This window comes from Aptenodytes patagonicus, chromosome 1 (assembly GCF_965638725.1).
Source record: "Aptenodytes patagonicus chromosome 1, bAptPat1.pri.cur, whole genome shotgun sequence".
In the NCBI taxonomy this organism is placed as follows: domain Eukaryota; kingdom Metazoa; phylum Chordata; class Aves; order Sphenisciformes; family Spheniscidae; genus Aptenodytes; species Aptenodytes patagonicus.
The window spans coordinates 195,398,847-195,418,450 of record NC_134949.1 but is presented as its reverse complement, the minus strand read 5'-3'; the positions used below and the strand labels follow the sequence as shown (position 1 = coordinate 195,418,450).

The 19,604-nt window shown below is 35.8% G+C and overlaps 1 protein-coding gene across 8 annotated transcripts in view; it reads right to left on the bottom strand.

The window, feature by feature from the left end:
• The window catches only part of LRCH1 (leucine rich repeats and calponin homology domain containing 1), a 140,328-nt gene that overhangs the window by 22,431 nt on the left and 98,293 nt on the right, over nucleotides 1–19,604 (bottom strand). For 5 of the 8 annotated variants that reach the window (XR_012997557.1, XR_012997562.1, XM_076363766.1 and 2 more), the window contains 5 exons: nucleotides 18,924–19,037; nucleotides 16,641–16,688; nucleotides 15,346–15,418; nucleotides 9,334–9,441; nucleotides 4,309–4,418 (listed from right to left, as the gene is read on the bottom strand). Coding sequence is in view for 4 of the 8 variants with exons in the window: in XM_076363766.1 (XP_076219881.1) it covers nucleotides 4,309–4,418; nucleotides 9,334–9,441; nucleotides 15,346–15,418; nucleotides 16,641–16,688; nucleotides 18,924–19,037 (453 nt within the window). In the remaining 4 variants the exon portion in view is untranslated. The remainder of the gene's footprint in view (nucleotides 1–4,308; nucleotides 4,419–9,333; nucleotides 9,442–15,345; nucleotides 15,419–16,640; nucleotides 16,689–18,923; nucleotides 19,038–19,604) is intronic. The other 3 variants (XR_012997576.1, XM_076363779.1, XR_012997558.1) reach the window with 2 other exon arrangements.

The following is a 19,604-nucleotide window of genomic DNA, read 5'->3' as shown; positions in this document are numbered from 1 at the left end:
TTTAAATCAGAACTACATTGTGTTAATCACTGTACAAGCAGAGAGTAAAAGGCAATCTTTCCCTAGTAGCCTAAAAATTACTTAGGAAGCATTAGAGCGATCAGAAAGACAGGTAAGGCAAGGCAAAACATTCAGATTTAAAAGAGAGTTTTTGGATACTTATTAAGTAAAACTGAAGTCTCATTGAAAAGAATTTGATATTGAGAAATAAAATACTTTGAAAATATTTGAGAGTTTTCCAGGAAAAAACCCTACAATAAGATTGTTACATATGATGAGCTTCCTAAATTGTGCTCTGTCCTGGTTTTGGCTGGGATAGAGTTAATTTTCTTCCTAGTAGCTGGTACAGTGCTGTGTTTTGGATTTAGCATGAGAATAATGTTGATAACACACTGATGTTTTAGTTGTTGCTAAGCAGTGCTTATACTAAGTCAAGGACTTTTCAGGTTCCCATACTCTGCCAGCAAGGAGGTGCACAAGAAGCTGGGAGGGAGCATAGCCAGGACAGCTGACCCAAACTGGCCAAAGGAATATTCCATGCTGTATGATGCCATGCTCAGTATATAAGCTGGGGGGAGTTGGCTGGGGGGCAGCGATTGCTGCTCGGGGACTGGCTGAGCATCGGTTGGCAGGTGGTGAGCGGTTGCATCACTTGTTTTTCCTGGGTTTTGTTCCCCTCTCTCTCTCTTGTTGTTTTCCTTTTCGTTACATTTTAATTATTATTATTATTATATTTCAATTATTAAACTGTTCTTATGTCTACCCATGAGTTTTCTTACTTTTGCTCTTCTGATTCTCTCCCCCATCCCACCGGGGTGGGGAGGGTGCGCGAGCAGCTGTGTGGTGCTTGGTTGTCGACTGGGGTTAAACCATGACATGCTCCAATCTTGAAAACATTCCAACGCTATACTTTGAGATCACTCTTAGATTAACTCTCAGAGATAATTACTTCCATTATCTTAAAATAGATATTTCTTATTCCTAGTTGAACCTCCTTAATGTCATTATTCTCTGTTAATACATTACCTCAATCTATGCTGGGTGTTTTAGGTGAAAACAGATTATTCTCTTTAGAATCAAAGGAGAGCGTAGGTTGGAAGGGATTTCCGCAGGTCACCTGGTCTAACAAATTTGAAATGAGATCAGAGCCTTGGTTTGTTAAGTTCTGGATATCTGCAAGGAAGGAGATTCCACAACATCTCCAGGCAACCTTGTTCAGTGTTTCACCACCCTTATTGCAAAGAATTTTCTCCTTATAGCTACTTGAAATTTCTTTCTCTGCAATTTGTGCCACTGCCCCTCATTCTTGCACTGCGCATCTTTGAAAAGCCTGGCTTTATCTTCTCTATTACTAGCCTTCAGGCAGCTGAGGACAGTCATATGATATTCTCAGCACTCTCTTCTCCAAGTAAAAGAAATCCAGCTCTTAGCTTCTTCTTCATACATCCTTTGTTTGGGTGCCCTCACCATGAAGTAGCCTCCACTGAACTCACTCTGGGGTTTCATTATATTTTCCCAGGTTTTCTTTTACTAGACACACTACTCAAGTACTCACATGTATGGTCTCAAGTCCCAAACAAGGGAGTGCATCACATGTACTAATATGTTTTGCTTTCCCCTTGGATTAATTCATACATTAGAAAACATTTTTGGTGTATGAGATATGTACAGAAAGTTATACATTAAGAATACATTTTGAGACTTTTTTCCAAATCTGTTACAAACAGGTTTATAAAGTTAATGAATTAAAAATTCCTTCTCTTAAAAACCTGATTTGCCTGCTGGGAGACTACTTAGTATAGATCAGGGTGCTTTTTTTTTTTTTTTTATGAGCACAGCACATCTACAACACTATTTCAATGCCAGTTCATGGTTTGAGACTAGATTTAATTAAAATTGAAGACTTCAAGAAGTGGATCAATTATCTTTAAATTTTGTCACCATTGAAGAACTGCTCTCTTTTTCAAAATCATCCATGCTACAGCAGCAATTTGTTCCACTTAGCATGTCAAAACTATTGAAAGTTTACCCTTTGAGTGACAAAAATCAACCAGTATTTCTTGCTAGACTCTATTGCTCAAGAGTAAGTGGTGAATCACCCTCAAAATGACAACTGTCTGAAGTGCCCATGGATGTATACAAAATCAAATGGCTCAAATGGAGGAGAAATAAGTCTGTCTCTGAAGAAAAAGTTTTATGAAATGGAACAATTTCTGTAAAAACACACCATTCTAAAGAAAAGGGGGGAATGTATGGAAGAAACACCAAAGATCTCACAATATATGGCTCAGGTGAAACAGTTAAGCTAAAGGTAACAGTGCATTTAGATTTCTAAATAAGGAACCTGAGTACTGTAATAGTTGTTCCTTCTTGTTTAGTGCCCAACTTGGTTAAGGATGCAGGTTCTGTGGAGTCTCACTAAATTCTAACATTCCATGAAACAATTCAAAAGCAAAATATACTAAGGGATTGTTTATTCAATAAGTGTGAACTTAATGACTTACATGGTCTGGCTATTTTCCTGTACAGTACATAATGAGATGGTCTGGAGGTTGCTTCTCTCATTAAAGGACCCAGTATACCAGAGTAAACTTTATTAATTTGAAAAATCTCACTATGTACTTCCAAACAGGGCCAATCTTCTAGCTTCTGTCACCACTCCTTGACTTGTAATCAAACTTGTCATAAGAGACAACAGAACTTTCATTTCAGGACACAATGCTTCAGGGTGAGGGCAAAGAAGGATAGTGCATGGAGCTGAAGGTCAGTAACACATTAAACCATTATTACTGGTAATACCTAATACTAATACAGTGTAGAGAGATCCTTATTAAGTCTCCATGATCATGTCTGATATGGTGAATAACTTTTTTCTACTTTTCACTGTGAAGGATTAGCTGAACTAATGCACAAGGCAGGAACCTCGAGGACATTATTTTTAGGAACAATTACTTGGGGACTTGCTACATACTTGTGGTAACTCTTCAAAGAAAGTTACATTAAAAAGTTACGTAAAAAGCTGCATTGACACTGCTGGCTAGACTACGCTCAGAAGAACTACATCCCACTGCAGTTTATTACTGCTATTTCAATTTTCTTCTCCGTTACCAATAACCGTCTCATCTAATTCCTGCATCTTGTCCTTTTGGCACCATCCAAGTTTAGAATTGGTAATATACTACATTCAATCAATTATGCAGAATCTTCAACAAGATCTGTTCTGTTCAAAAATTCAGCAAGACAAAGTAAGATTAATCCAGGCTTAAAGCAGGTGAGGGCCTGAGATAAGGGAATGAAGATCTAAAAGTCCTCATAGTCCTACATTAAACAACCCACCTTTTGAACACTATTTGGTAAGGAGAAAAAAGTGAATTCTCTTGCTTTAAAATTAAATAATACAAGATGTTATTTAAAATAAATGAATAATTTTGGAATTAGTCATTCCATGAAGCTAATGACATAAGAACAAATAATCTTGTAATTCAGTTGCAGTATCAAAGTCACCTACCACACTTTCAGGATTTGCACTGCGTTTAGGAGTGCAATGATACCATCTCCATGATGGTATCATAGGATACCAATGATACCAGTAACATGACATAACTGGAAACCTTGACAGGTTCAGGCTCACAACATTCCTTGCGGCAAAGGCTGTCTTTTTTTTTTTTTTTTTTTGACACAAATAGGTGTCACTCAAACAGCACTACCTAGGTATTAGCTGAGTAACACAGACCCTATGCAACCACATGCAGCAATTTTTGCATCAGGCTCTAGCTTCTATATTCAAGACAGTATATCAGGAAACCATCTTGTATATTCAGATCTTCAAGTGATGAAATATTAATTTCATTTCTAAGAAAGTTGTTTCAAGCATTAGTTATCTGCTTTAAAAAAAAAGTTTCTAACTTCAGCTTTAACTAATAGATTTCATTATGCCTTTTACTTGCTAGACTAAAGACTTCTCCAGCTGTTAGGAAATAGTTTCTAGACCTCTCTACCTCTAAAGGGATCACTTCATCCTTTCTGATGGAATTAAATAAATTCTTAATTCCACCAGTGCAAGGCATGCTGTTTAACTGTACGTCATTCAGGTAACTCCCATTATTATTTCCCATTTTTACAAAACCTTTCCTGAAGTACAGATATCTCACCGTGATAAAGCACTTCAGGAATAGTCTCATCAATGTGATTTGCAGAAGTAATATTGCCTCATTTAACCTTTTTAATATTCTCCTACTTAGACAACTTTCCCAAAGAAAAATTAAAAAATACATTCCATTAGCACAAATTAATTCTACCAACACATACCTCACGTAGCTGTTCCACAAGCTCTCTCTCTTCTCTCATCTGCTCCATTTTCCTTCGAATTGTAAATTGTGGGTCTATCGATTCCAAATTTCTTTGTGGTCTTAAGAACACTATGATTTTAAAAAAGACAGATTTTAGTTTAAAAACTAACGTCTTGATTTATTAATTTCTAAATGAAGTAAAATCCTTAAGAACGTCTCCAGCAAAAACCGTTAGAAAATTTCTCTGTCCTAAGGAGGACAGAAAAATCTGATCTTGGATTACAATCATAAATGGATATTTTCTGGATATTGCTCTGAACGGCATCATGCGCCATCAACGGAGTGGATAATTTTTCAAACAAATCCTAATCTCAACAGGCAAGTTTTGTCAAATGATTAAGCACCTGCACTGTCCCTTAGAGATTCTGATCTGTACAAAACTTTGTATCTAACATGGCAAGAAACACTTCTTATTCTTTTAAGTAGAACCCTCTCCTTCAAGATGCTGAATTGTGTAACACGCTGTGACAAGCATCTTCCTACACAGGACAAACTGCTTCCTAGATAAGGTTATACTAAAAAAAAAGCCCACCCACCAAACAAAGACTAATGTAGGCAGACTTAGCCGTTCAGTAAGTCTGCCTCCATTGAAAAGTCGTACTGCAAATGTAGCATGGCAAAAACTCACCGCAGTACTCCCTCCCACCAATTCTCTCAGCTGTATCACTTTACCCACATATAGCTCCTTGAAATAATTACATTAAATCTCTGCATATATGCACCTCTACACTTCCTTTTTTGTGATCAATGACTGTTTTGAATGGTTCGGAAGAACAAGAAGAGGTACGCTCAAAAAGCGACTGTCACCTGTTTGCCACTCAAATTATAGGCCAACTTGATTATTATGGAAAATGATACTGCTTCAAATAGTGTTTTCTATTATTACTTTCCCGCCTCTCTCCTGAACGCAACAGGAAACCCTAAGTACCAATTAATAGGGTGGAAAGTGCACAGCCTAGAAGCCTCCGTTTTTACATACAGCTACTGCTCAGTCCCAATTTTGTTAATTTAAGGCCATTAAAGAAAGAGAGGATAATTTCTGGGTCAATAAGTAACAGGATAGAAGAGAGGAGCCTTTTGTTTCCTAAAAGGCACATTAGAAAATTGGAAGTGTATGAATTGCCAATAGCACCTACTAGAGGAATAAAAAAAGATTAATTACTCTTGACTGTACAAAAGGTACGTGTGGGTGTAATCACAGTAATTCTGATGTTCCATTAAAAATTGTGGCACGTCAGTCATTTTATTTAGGTTGTGATTTGGGTAATAGGTTGAATTTTAAAAATCAGTCCTCAAAATATCTAACAAAATAAAACATTGAACACTTGGTAGAAGAAAATTTCATCTACGTTCTGACCAAAAATAAACTGTTAATGAAGCCCCCAAATTAGTTCAGGGTCAACATACATAATTGTACCCTCTGACATCTAGGGCTCAGATAAACAAGACAGTTTCTGCACAAGAAATACTTTGAAATCTCAGACAAGTCTAGTCAACAGGAATCTCACCTAACTGTACGCAGGTTGGTTAAGTAACAAAACTAATAATCTGAGCTACTTCTCTAGCCAAAGGGACAGACAGACACCACCTATTATAGGTAATTTTAAACTAATTAATACATTGGTAAATTTCTGATGAAAGCACTTCTATATGGTGAAAATTAAACAATTAGAAATATCTAAAATGTCACTTAATAAATCATATAGTTTAGGATGGCTACAACAACAACAAAAATCAACTCCCAAGTTTTCAAAGTGCAAAACCTCTTACCCAGGACTTCCATTAAACTCCAGAATTGTACTGAATTAAAACTTCTGCATTAGCAACTCTGTAAGAATTTTTTGGAGACTGCTCCTAAATTTTTAAGAGCTGAAATAAAAATCTCCTACCACATTCAGTAAAAACTGTAGTTGCAATTTCTAAGATTTTCATTTTAGAAATAGTTCATTGTACAACTCTAATAATTGTGCTTTGCTGCCTCTCACAGATGAAATACCTAGATAAAACCTTGCTTGAAGAGTAATACCATATTTAAATGGTATTTAAATGCCACTGTAGCTTTATTAGCAGCAGCAACATTTCAAATGATTCTCTATGAAAGCATTAGTTCATATTTATGTTCAGTTTTGCAAGTGTCAGAGTATTATTATGGACTTCATTCAGTTTGGCCACAGCTATCTTTGTTTAGGCCTTTGCTAAGCCAATATGAATGTCCCAAGACCTACTTCCTTCCGATTTCAGACTACAAACACCTGTTAATGAAAAGTAAATATCAACATTACTTATTCAACTCCATTCATGAATGAGACATACATTCCACCACGAGAAAAAAGGCAGGCTAATCTCAAGGCAGTGGGAAACTACAATTAAAAGTTTCTAAATAAAATAAAGTAAGTTTAATTGATTAAAAACCAAAACACTCCCCACACACTCAAAAGCATCAGTTATAAAAGTTTCAGTTATTTACTGAATTTAAAGAAAAATGTTCTAATGCAGGAAGTTTTGGCAGTCCTGAGTATTGCTTGCCTTTCTGCATTACACACGTTTTCCAGCAAGGGGAGCCCATATCTTACACACACCTGAAGATCTATTTTTTACTCTTTCCAAAAGCAAGTTTCTGCTTTTTGAATCCATGGTCAACCAAGGTTGTAATGCTTGTTCCAATAATTGTTGTAATGCTTGTTCCAATAATTTTTTTAAAAAGTCTCAACAAGTTAAATGGGCAATAGTTAATAACATGATATGTATTTGACATACCACAGTCAAGGACAAACTTCCTTGTGAAAATTTTCCTTTTTGTACTGAGTTATAATGCACATAGGTGCACTATTTATAGCACATCAAGGAATTTAGCGTCCCAAGTACTTACTTTGACAACATTATCCTTCAGGTAAACAACAAAATGATTTAACCTGACTCTAAAAATAATAGACAAAAAGAACATTGGACTAATGACAGGCAGAGGTGAAGTCAGGCTAGAAGTTTATAGTTAGATTTCCCTTTGATTGATTTATTCAGTCCAAATTTAAGTAACAGTGAAGTTATTACACAGAGTCATTTGCTAAACCAAAGCCTCCACAACGGTATGGACATTGGTCTTGGGAGACCTGTCTGTTCCAAGCCTTATAACCTCCCAGAAATTCTGGACTTGGCCTCCTCTATTACAGAGCTCTTGCCAGATAGTTACATTAAAGATGATATGAAGTATTAAGATGCTACATCGATGCATGGCATTTCTATATCAAAGGCTACAACCTATACTAGCAAGCTACACAGGGCTAGCGCATGGATCCTCAGCACTGGCCTGCACACATCAATACTGTTAACGATGTTGCTTCCTGGTACAGTTTTGCTCGGTGCAAACCCACTTCTCTTCTACACAGTGTCTAGGTATAGCTTGAGGAATAGAACAGGCAAAGGACATTCCCCAAAGGCAGCTTTAATGCAGCCATCCTGTTTCGGAAAGTAAGAGTGCTTAGGTATGGATTTGAATCATGCTGTGCCAACTAACCTCAATGCCAGAGAATGGTCTCTGGTCCGTTTTACTTCCTACCATAGGAAGATACACCTTGGATAACAAACTTAGCCCCAGATAACAAACTAAACAGAAAGGCAACAGTCCTGATTTAAAAAAAAAAAAAAAAAAAAAAGTTGTAAAAGCAGTTTTCTGTCATCACAGGCCAAGGTAATAAACACTAACATTTGCATTTGGCTTAAGATTTGAATGACATGAGACATCTATCTGTTCCAAATGCACAAGCACATGCTAGTCCGTACTGCTCGTTTCATTTAGAAGAATAAAACAGTAACAAATCTAGATTAACACAGATCAAATTCTGCACTGATAGAAGTACCTCTAGCTTTCTCTGTTAGAATATTCATCAGCAAAACGTCAAGTTAGCTTCATACCATCATGAACTAAATTCAGTTTTTCAACTTACCATTATCACAATTCTTATATTCCATACTCATTTCCTTTAGGAGCTGATTCCTCACATATGCTGTCTTTTATGGTTTAATAATCAAAAGCACTGTGGCAATAGCGAGTATTGTCAAGTAATGAACTGAACTAAGAACGTAGGCATTCTAAACTAAATGTTGGCATTTATCATTCAAGATTTGTGGTCTTGGTTTCAATCGGATGCTTTTGACAGTTTCACTGCCTTCTAATTCCTAAACACCCTTCTAATTTAGGGCAACTAGAAGAACAACAGTCCTACTTTAAAAAAATACATCTGCCTATCAAATATTTATAACAGTTTAATTGTCTAGGTTCTGTTTCTTCCATCTGACATTGAACTATTAATGCAGTATAAGACCCTGATAGCCCAAACTTGGCCAGCTTTGCATATTAGTGCCATGACTCAATGTACTATGACAGTGACACCCAGGAGAGAAAAAAAACAAAAGCAGCAGTAACAAAGTCCACTAATGTACCTGGTCTTCACTACGCACAGAGAAGTTTGACAGCTTACTAACAGTTTCTGTTGGACAGAAATCACTATTTTTGCTTAGCTGATTGTTTCAGCTTTGTTTCTTCATGGATTCCTCTTTTAATTAAGTTAGTTATGCACCTGCATCAATAACTGCAGATGGGAGCAGGATATTTTTATTAACAGTCAGTATCTATCAAAAAAATAAATAAAAAAATGCAGTAAAGACAGTAGTGAAATTAATTGCTGTTTGAGTACAACTTTTATACACCCTTAAAAGTAAAGCAAGTAAACCTATATTGGAAATAGTTCTTGGAGTGGATATCGTGGCAAAAGTTGTTTTGCCACACTTAAAAACAGTGACACTCTTCACTCATTTAATTTTGATACTACATATTCTACAGTAAATTAATGTGCATCCTCTGAGGTATTTAGTCTTATAAACATCCCCTCAAGAGTACTGTCTTTCATCCTCAGCCACATGGGGCATTTGCCATACATTCAGGTTTCTGAAAACACAAAATTAAGTAAATTATATATGGAACACCTACCATTGTCACTGTCTCCTTCAGATGGGATACTGTAGCTAAAGTCGTCCCATGTTTGTGCCTGTGTAAGTGTGTTGAAGGAGATAGGAGGAAGACTGAGGGATGGGTCTGCTGGAGGGGAGTGATAGCCAGTCCAACCACGGTGGTATAAGGACCGCAGGGGGGATAAAAGGGGGCAGCAGCATTTCATATATGGCATTAGGATTGTATGGTAATGACGAAGATGTAATTCAAAGGTGATTAATACACAATGCATAATTTTTGAGAAAAGAATGAAAGATGGTGCAGAATAAAAAGAACGAAAAGTTTCATGTTAGTACTTGTGAATCATACATCATATGCGCAGTTAAGGCTGTTAAGCTTAGCAAGATCATTGTAACCATAGCACTTCACACAACTTGTTTACAACCAAGTTTTAAGAAAAAGTACCCATAGATTTTACATTATAGCCTGACAAAAACCTTAACTCTGTGAATCAGAAGGTAATACCATCAGCTGTGAAGTTTCAGCAATGCAAAGTTCAGAGAATAAGAATTTTGGTATTTTTTGTAACTATGTAATGAGAACACTTCCTCCCCCAAAGACAAAGAAAATCTACACATCCATATGAAAATATTATTACATTACAACTTCCTAGCTGGTTTTGATAAGTAGCAACTACATTATCCCTTGGATTCTCATTCTGTTGAAATATGTTCTGCAAGTACATGTACTACAGATGTTCTCCTTTTGTTTTAATTCACTTAATGGTACATGCAGCACTACTTTTATTTCTTGCTGACTCCCCCAGCAATAAGTCCAAACCTACAATGGGCCCACCACCCAAGGAAAGTTCTGGTCCTCCGCAACTTTTACAGACTTTCCAGGGACAAGAACAGACATACAATTCCTCCAAAGGGTGATCCTAAGTTTGCGCCACAAGCCTTGGCAAACCTGCACTGTAGACAGTCTTCTAACAAACACAAATTCAGTAATGATCCAGCTGGGCTCTCTAAAGCATGCAGAATTGCACATTTCCACAGAAGGTGCAACAGAGTCTGTAGACTATTCACCAGATGACTGTAAAAGCATGTCACACCTACAGGTCATGACCACCCATCAACTCATTATGGAGCTAAACTTGTACAGCAATACAGTCCCTATTCTCCATCCATTCTGCCTTCTCTCCTTCAACTAGTCATGACAACACCCCTTATTTGTTCCTCAAATCCTTCAGTGGACATTTTTATTCCTTCCCCACCACATCTACTCTGCACTTCTATCTCCTAATTGTGGCAAGGATTTTCGCCCAGGCTTTCCTCAAATCTCCATTCTACAGTGTTTCAGAACTGGACACTGACATCCTTAAAATATCTCCTCCCTGCTTATCTTCAGCACGTCAGCCATCCTTTCAAAGCTTCCCACTGGTTTCCTATTTTTCTGACACAGAATTTAAATCTCTCTTTCTCTGCCCTTCACAAGGATGTCACTCCTTAATGAGCTTTTCCTGTATCTGATCACAATGTTCCTTACCACTTCTGCCACAAAAATTATGAACTCACTAATTTCTTGGTTTCCTACATATGTTTCCATGTTTTAGCTACTGAATCCCAAACACAAGCAACATTCATGCTCCTCAAACTAAACTGGAGATTATAAACTACCTCTACTCTAAATGCTAAACCATAACCCTAAATCAATTTAAAATTACTGTGTAGATCAAAAAGCAGCTAAAACCATTTAATATTAGAAGAAAGTCCAAGGTAAAGTTTCAGTAAGCACAGAAAGTCCCTATTTTATACCATTCCAAATTAATAATCATAAGGAACTTAATCACATAGACTTTCTCCTTCCCACAATTCTGGAATCTGTATTAACATGATAATTCAGTGTCGTATAAAACTTCACCTTAAACTTCTCTTCACACTCAGCTGTTCAAGAGCTCTCTCTCTTTACCCACACCCTTTTCCAAAGCCAGTTTACTGCTTCTGACTATTGGGACACCAGATCAGCTGAACCTGAGTCTCAGCACAACTTAAACTCTGAGCAGAGTCAACACTGGGTAACAGAATAAAGATTTATGGCAAATGATAAGAGTCTTTAATTATGCTGGCAATTAGGATCCTCATTATTTTCCAAAGTACACAGATAACGCAGGTAGGGAAGAAAACAAATGGAAGGAAAAAATATCCAGAGATTAGAAAAAACAGTAACTAGCACTGAAAAAAGGGAAAAATACTGTCAAGTTCTAATGATCATTATGTGTTCCAACAAACTTGAAAGACAGTGACGCAAGCGTGTCCACAGAACTAACATTGTGCTTCAAATCCTCTACAAGTTACCAAAAATGAAGACACTGGATTCACAAGTAAGATTATGCTAAGTAAACAGTTGCAAGGGAGCAACTTTTAACTTTACAATACAAACTGCTTTGTGATTTTGAGTTTTGTCAGTGCTTCTTTTAGCCTCTGAAGGTACAATTTTTTGTTTGTCTGTTTGTGTTGCTGTCACCTTGTTCAGCAGAAACTATGAAACACAGTGACCTCAAAATGGCACAGAACAAAAGCAAAAAATATTCGAGTACTGCAAGCTGTGTTAGTAGGCGTTCAGGCTTCAAGGTTTGGCTTATTAAAGATATCATGGCAAGAACTTTGCAACACTCAGTTTCAACAATTAGCACCACTCCGAAGATTTTAATCAATTCATGAATCAAGCATAAAGAGCTTAAATTTATTAACTATTTTGAGTTATACCTTTTCAGAGAGCAAAAGCACTTCCCAAGAGCAAAACTATGGTTCTAAGAAAGCTTGTAATTATTGGTTCTTTTCAATAGTAATTTTTTAAGGTTTTCAAAACTAATGTGAATTTGAGAAGCCTGTACTCTATGCAAGTAGTTAAAATACAGGAGGAAATATTCTGAAAAATTAAAAAAAAATCCTCTGTCTCTTTACCTTTTATGTAAACATCTGACCCTTGAAAAGAATCTGTCAAGAAGTCAAAACACATTCACTACCTTTCAAAACATTTTCTTTGGGTAACATGTCAGCCATCAGATATGAATTTTCCCAATGTTTTGCCTAGCTTTAAAATGAAAGAATAAAAGCACCTTCAGTCCTGAACACATATCAGTATGTACTAACACAGTATGTATTAACACAGAAGTTTAAGCCACTGTGGTTTACCCTCTGGAAGCACTTTCATTTGTGTGTGTACTTCAAAAAACTGGAATCCTTACCAGAAGTCTAGAACAGTTTACCTTCACCTTTCCAAGAGACATAAATCATTATGTAATGATGGGGGGGTGTGGGATAAAACAGAAAGCAACATTTATTTAAAATAGATGAAAATAAACTCTCAAATTTCAGCAAGGTATGGTTGCATATATTTTCATTGAAAATTTGCCACTATTTTTTCCACCGTGATGTACACATTTTAGTTAGAACACTTAAATGTTCTTTTAATTTTGCACTCAGATTTTAAAGATTTATAGAAACAAGTAATTCAAATGTAAGCTCTAATGAAGTTAAATAGCTAAAACTCATTTCCAATGAGTTTTAAGGTTTCCCCTAAAGTCATGAAGAACTTAAATGAAAAAAGCTATTAAAATAAACTACAAACTGAACTGAAAAACTTTCCCGGATCACAGAACTGCTGGACCCCTAGGCTAGCTCAGCTCTAGGGCAATAAAGCAGTATATAATTAACAAGTACAAATTCAGACAGTGATAGGATGGTTCAAACTCACACAAAACTTGCAAAGTTTTAAAGGAAATACAGCGAAGAAACTAGAGACATGGCAAGCTAACCAGCTTTAACAGGAAAAACATTCAGGATTCACAAACATGCCAGTATTTTCAGTCATGTACTACTTCTGTCTGTAAATTATTCTTATGTGTTAGCAAAACAAATTTTAACACTACTTTTAGAGTAATTCTAGGGTGGGAGCAGGGGAGAAAACAATATGCAGCTTCACTACTCCTTTGCAAGGTTTCATTTTGTTACATTGTGCTACATAGCTAATATACTGTCTTTTTATCTGAACTTGGACCTAAAGTTTTAATATTGCCAAATTCCCCTGTCTTACCATGGTATAAATTTAAGGTAACATGACTGAAACTGGATGCGATGAGGTGAAAGATTGTGCAGTAATGGCTCTAGCTTGGTGACTTTGTAATTTATGATATGGAAAGGAGAACAAATTCAGATTATCAAATTTTCTGCAACCCACAGCTGTGACCAAAAGACACCATAGTATTGGCATACTCAAAGCAATTCAAATATATGAATTTGAATTGATATAGTGCAGAAAATCAACAGATTATAACCAACTGACTTTGGTATTCAATGAGGCTATACACAGCTGCAATATAGTCAGGGGAAGAACTGTAGGAGTTGTGCACATCTGGTCTTCCATCACGCAACTTGGAGGATTTGTTGCAAAGGACTGCAACCATTACAATCCAGTCTTCCTAGAAATCCTCTAAAAAAATTCACTAGCCTATTTTGCCCTGACCTATTACAGTCATTAAGTGTAGGACATCTTGGCGCACTGATACATCAAGATTTGGAAGCACATGTTAAACTAACACATGAACAAGTAGTCACAGTCTTGCATTCTCTCCCACAACGCTGCTTCCAGTCCCTGGCAGCAGATTTCACTGGCAGCTCAGCAGGACACAGGCTACATCCCGTGAAAGCGGCAACATGGCATGGGCCCATTTGCCTTCACACATCTTTCTCCTAAGAGTGTTATCGCAATGTTGCGACTGGACTGTGAAATATTACTCAATGTTTTATTTTTTCCAAACCCTGAAAGGACCCATTTGCTCATCATTTAACCCATACTTTAAATATACAGAGAAATAACAATATCTCTAAAGCATCAGGAACATACAAGAATAGAGCCAGAGTTTAACAGTCCAACAAACTAAGAAATGCAACTGAAGAGATCTGTCAAACTGTATAGCATAACTACATGAGAAATTTAAAATACCCTCTTCATGAAACAAGGTTGGTTCAATACCATTTCCTTTGCTTTTTAAAACTTTTTTTTTTCCCAAAAAATCTATGGGTACAATTTCTTAAACATTCAAATGTGAAACTGCTGCCATTATTGCCAAGATATTTTGTTATGGAAACTACAAGCTTGTAGTGTTTACCAGCATTTGATTAAAAGCATTTGTGGTGAATGTGAGAAACCAGAATTAGTCTTAGGACGCTGAAACATACTGAAAAACCTACGGTTATTCTTTAGAGGTGATGTGAAATAACTTAACAATATTGACGACCTCAGCACAGAGAAGATAAAAACTGAGTTTAATCCTGTAGCTAATCCTGTTTTTAAAGGAAGCTGTTTTCCAAGCCCTCAAATATATCAATAGGTTTGGGTTTGGTTTTTTTTGGGGGGAGAGGGGGGTGTTAATAAACAAACTGCTGCTTGTTAAAAGATTGATGGTTATGCAGATTTAGTGCATTGCAAATTCATTAAACTCAGCTGCTGGCTGAAGTAAACATCTAATCTTCCTATAATGCTTGATCCTTACACAAGCATAACTACTGAAAGAATCATTGCAATGAGCAATTTTCAGAGCAATGCATAAGCGTTTTCCAAACAAGCCTAATTATTCACATATATTATTCAACAAAATCTAAACTGTATCACTACATACTAATTAAGCAAAAATCATATTTCAATTAGTATGTCAGCACAGATGATATATATGTATAAATGTATAAAATATGTGTATTTATATACACACACATATTTTTTAAACATACATACAAGTAATTTTATAAAACACCTAATTTATTAGTAAGGGATGAAAATTGATCCATATATAATGTGCCAAATACATACTTGTTACAAATTCAATCTTGATTCAAACCTATAACCTTAAAATGTTCTAATCTTCTAACTGTTGTACAGAAAATGTTTCATCACTGCCTTCTTAAGGGAACAAAATACAGACATCTATTAATAAAACAGATGTTAAAAAAAAAGTACACACAAATTGGTTCATTTTCTTTCCCACATTACCTGATCGTGGCTTCAGGCCAAAAGGGATTGTGGTGTTTGTAGTAGGAGACATTGTTGGACTTTTATCCTTGTTCTGTGTAATTCAAGAACATAAATCTAAGTAAGAGTAACATCCAAAATATCTCAGCACAACTGACTGTATAAAATGCAAAAGTTAACAATACTGCACACTACAACTATTCCACCATAATCTGATCACAATATAGCCTCAAACCTATGATAATCTCCCTGTTTTATTCTGCCCTATTCCTTTGCTGGAAAAGATGAGTTTCTGACCAAAGACTGCAAGATATTCCCCCTAGCTATAAATAAGCTCAATTATTTCTCAGTTTTCTCCCACGTAATCACTTGGTTCCATCAAACATACATTTTTGTGGCATAGTACATTTAAAAAAAAACAAAGCAAAGACACGTTTTTTCTTTAGATACGTTTGTTTCTTTCACAGAATTAATTACCACTCTGCATAGTATTTTCCATGCAACACTGAGTTTCTGCTTAAAAAGCAGAAAAGAGCAAGCTAAGCATACACCTCAGAGCAGGCCTGCCCTTGACCCTGAACTAGGCTAACAGTTGCAGCAGGAAGAATGGAGTAGCAGCATACAGGAGAAGGTGAGGTATAATCATCATACCATCAATGGTAACATAGAGAGTCCTATAACTGAACTCCGTAATGGGAATCCTATTTAAAAAGTGATTCCTCAGGGAGCCAGGAGCTACAGAAGTCCCATCACCAAGACTGGTGGAAGGTGGCTTGGTGCTCATGAATTTGCAAGATGCTCATACACAGTGCAATGCAGAGGGAGAAGCCCTGTTTCTGCACGGAAAATATGAAGGGAAAGAATCTCCATAAGGAGCTCCCTACAGTTTCCTTTTTTGACCTTCTGCTGAGATTCGCATTGTGCAAGTGACAGGATCAGTAAAACCAGACTCCTCTCTGAAAACTTATCAAGGACATGACACAACTGTGCAAAAAGAAATTGCACTGAAATCAACAGAAACTCTTGTGGAACAAGGAAAAGTCAAAAAAAGAAAATGTGGCAGAACGAAAAAATGTAAAAAAATTAAATGTTTTATACTAAACTATGTAACTCAAACAAGCTTATCAGAAAATATATTTTTCTACCCTATTAAATCCTTAAAACGGCAAGAATAAACCACAGGCCAAATAAACCACATAGCCATTACTGATGACCTCAGTCATATTTTCTGTGATACTCAATTACATGTTTCATTTAGTATATGAACAATTCATATAAAACATATAAGAGAGAAACAAATGGCACTAGCACCTTACCTCATTGTGAGAGGTTTGCCCACTTGCATTCCAAACAATTAGATCATTCTGTGTGTTTGCAAAGGGAAAAAAAAAAGGAAAAAAAAAAAAGACCATTTCAGCAACTATATTAGTGATACACCACAACAGGATATTTTACTCATGATACTCAGATACACATTAATACTTAATTCTTTTTTTCACTGAAACAATTAATTTTCATGAATAATACATACTTTTATTGCTAGTTGAACAACATTTAAAAAAAACCTTGTGGAAATTATTCGCACAGATTTGTCTTTTTTTTTTTTAGTTTCAATCCTAAGTGATTATAACTGCATTTATAAGATTCTAATGTTTGTTGGTTCAAATGCAGTATCCACTTTTGTTTCACAGATTTTGTAATCAAACTATCACCAAGAGTTTAATATGCAAATATAGATTTTTAATATAGATTTGAAGAAAGAAGTATTCCGTAAGCAATTCATTTTATAATTGCAGTATAACATACCTTTTGTTACCACTTCTGCTATAGTTAAATTGGAAACATGTAAATCACATTAATAAATATGAAATACAATCATTAATTCTGCATCAATCATAACTCAGTCACAGCAGAAACACAGCTGGCATAAGTAAAAACAAATTGTAATTCAATTCAAAATCATTTCCTGAGGGCCAATTTTTTTTTTAATAGATAAAAAATGGAAACAAAAATAAAAGATGGCACTTAGAACACTTGATCCCAACAGTCACAGAGCTTTCCAAAAGTTAGCAAGATGGGAAGGAAGATTACACACCCATTTTGCTTCATGACCTTTCTTGACTACTTTTCAAGCTTAAAAAAAATTCTTCAGCTTTAGACTTCTTTCATAATAATACCTCAACCACTGTATTACCTAGGATAAACAGAAAGAAATCTTACTCATCTGATCCCAGCCAGTTCTACCTGGGGACTCACACGCTTGAGCACTCCTGTGCTCAGGGACTATGTTCTTGTGACAGACCTGCTAGTTTTGCCTATGTTGCAGGTCTAATCTCTCTCACAGCATGCAGGTTACTAGTCAGAATTTTGAATTTATGCAAAATTGAATTAATTTAGTAACACAAGTGGTAACACAAGTGCTTACTGTACTACACAGAATGTAGAATGATTAAAAACTTGCTCTTGCAAGGTGTGTTTCCATTTCATGGAACGCGCCTAGTGCTTTCACCTGCATAACAGTCTAGGTCAGGCCCTTTACAACTGTTTAGGAAGATTTATTTCTTCTTTTTAAAAGGTTCTTAAACATGGATCAGCAGCATCCTTGTAAAACAGTTCATCAAAATACAGAGACCACACACATTTTGACACTGAATTAGCCTTATCTGTTAATCTCAGCAATGTAGTAAGAACTGTTCCAAATAAAGTGTGGTAACCCCAACGTAGAATAATATAACGGAAGAGATGAACCAGCTCAATTTTTTTGAATTTGATATTTTAAAGAAAAAACAAAGACAAAATTAAGACTAACAAAGTCACAAGGATATCATAGGAATATTTGACAGTAATGATGATTATACATAAGAATATTTGAAAAGCATCAAGCTAAACCAGATTCAATCTATGTCTGAATAAGATAGACCACATTAAGGTACTACCAATATAGACAGAACATTACATAATTTTTTTCTCTGAATCTTCTTGCAAGAGCAGTCACAAAAATCCCTATACAAACAAGTTCTAAGTAATAACATATGCACCGAATATTTAAACTAGATTTTTTCATAGTTCTTCATTTCTGGATTGTTGCAATGTACACAAAACTTAAAATATTTTTGAAACTTTAAAACTATCATCTCAACCTATGTACAGTCTGTTTGTAATATTAAACACATTAAAAATACTGCTGTTAACAAAAACTTAGCAGCTTGTATAACTACAAGAGTATTTGGGGTGAGGGGGAAGAGGAATCAGGTGTTTCATTTTATTGAAGATCTATCTTTGAGGTGACTTATTTTTTCCAGGGGAATGCAACCACTGCAACTACTATAGTGTTTATTGGAAGAAAAGACTTTTATGAATTTCGTTATATCAGTTTTTTCCTGAGAGATAGGTCTTAATCAACTTCCCATTTACAGCCAAACCTTGAGATTCATGCTAAGGTGCAAAAAAAAAAAAAAAACCCAAACCCCCAAAAAAACCCTCCACAAAAACCCCACCCAATGGGCCTAAACCCACTATTATCTCCACACACAAATTGACAGAATGCAATGATCCATTCCAAATGTTTCCACACTTACTGCATCCAGACACCTCCATACCTGACTCAATGACCATTTTTCACCCTGTTCACAAGTTCTCACTTCAGGCTTTGCTTTCTCCATCATCAACTCCCTCCTTCTCTGAAATTCTAGTTCCTCTTCAGCATTTTCTCTCTGCAAGATAAATAACTCTTTAGACTGTGTATCACTGAAAATAGAACTCTATCTTTTTTTGCATAACATTACCTCAGAAGTATTTCTTACAAATACTGTGATGAAAAGCAAACAAAGAAGTAAGCAGATACTATATACTTGCAGTTTCAGTGCTAACAGGTAGATAATGTAAATCTAAACAAAGTATGTCATAAAGAATACCAGTTCACCAGTCAGGATACAGATCAAATAATAAGCAGCACGTATCACACTGTAAAACTCCAAATCATACTTTATATACTCTCTGTAACTATAGTGACAGTGCTCTGGGAAAACATTAATTTTCAGTTTACAGAATATTTTTGTGTTATCCTTAATGAATGTACTGTTTTTCTACACCAGAACGGGGAGATGGGGGGTGGGATGGCAGATGAGTATGCATAGCTGAGCTATGAACCGGCATACATGAAAGCCGCACATGGGGAAAAAAAAAACCTAAGATGTAAAAGTAACTGATAAACCCAGAAAAATTTTATATATACACATATGAAAAAATAAAAACAATTCCATAAAAATGTTAAAGAAGAA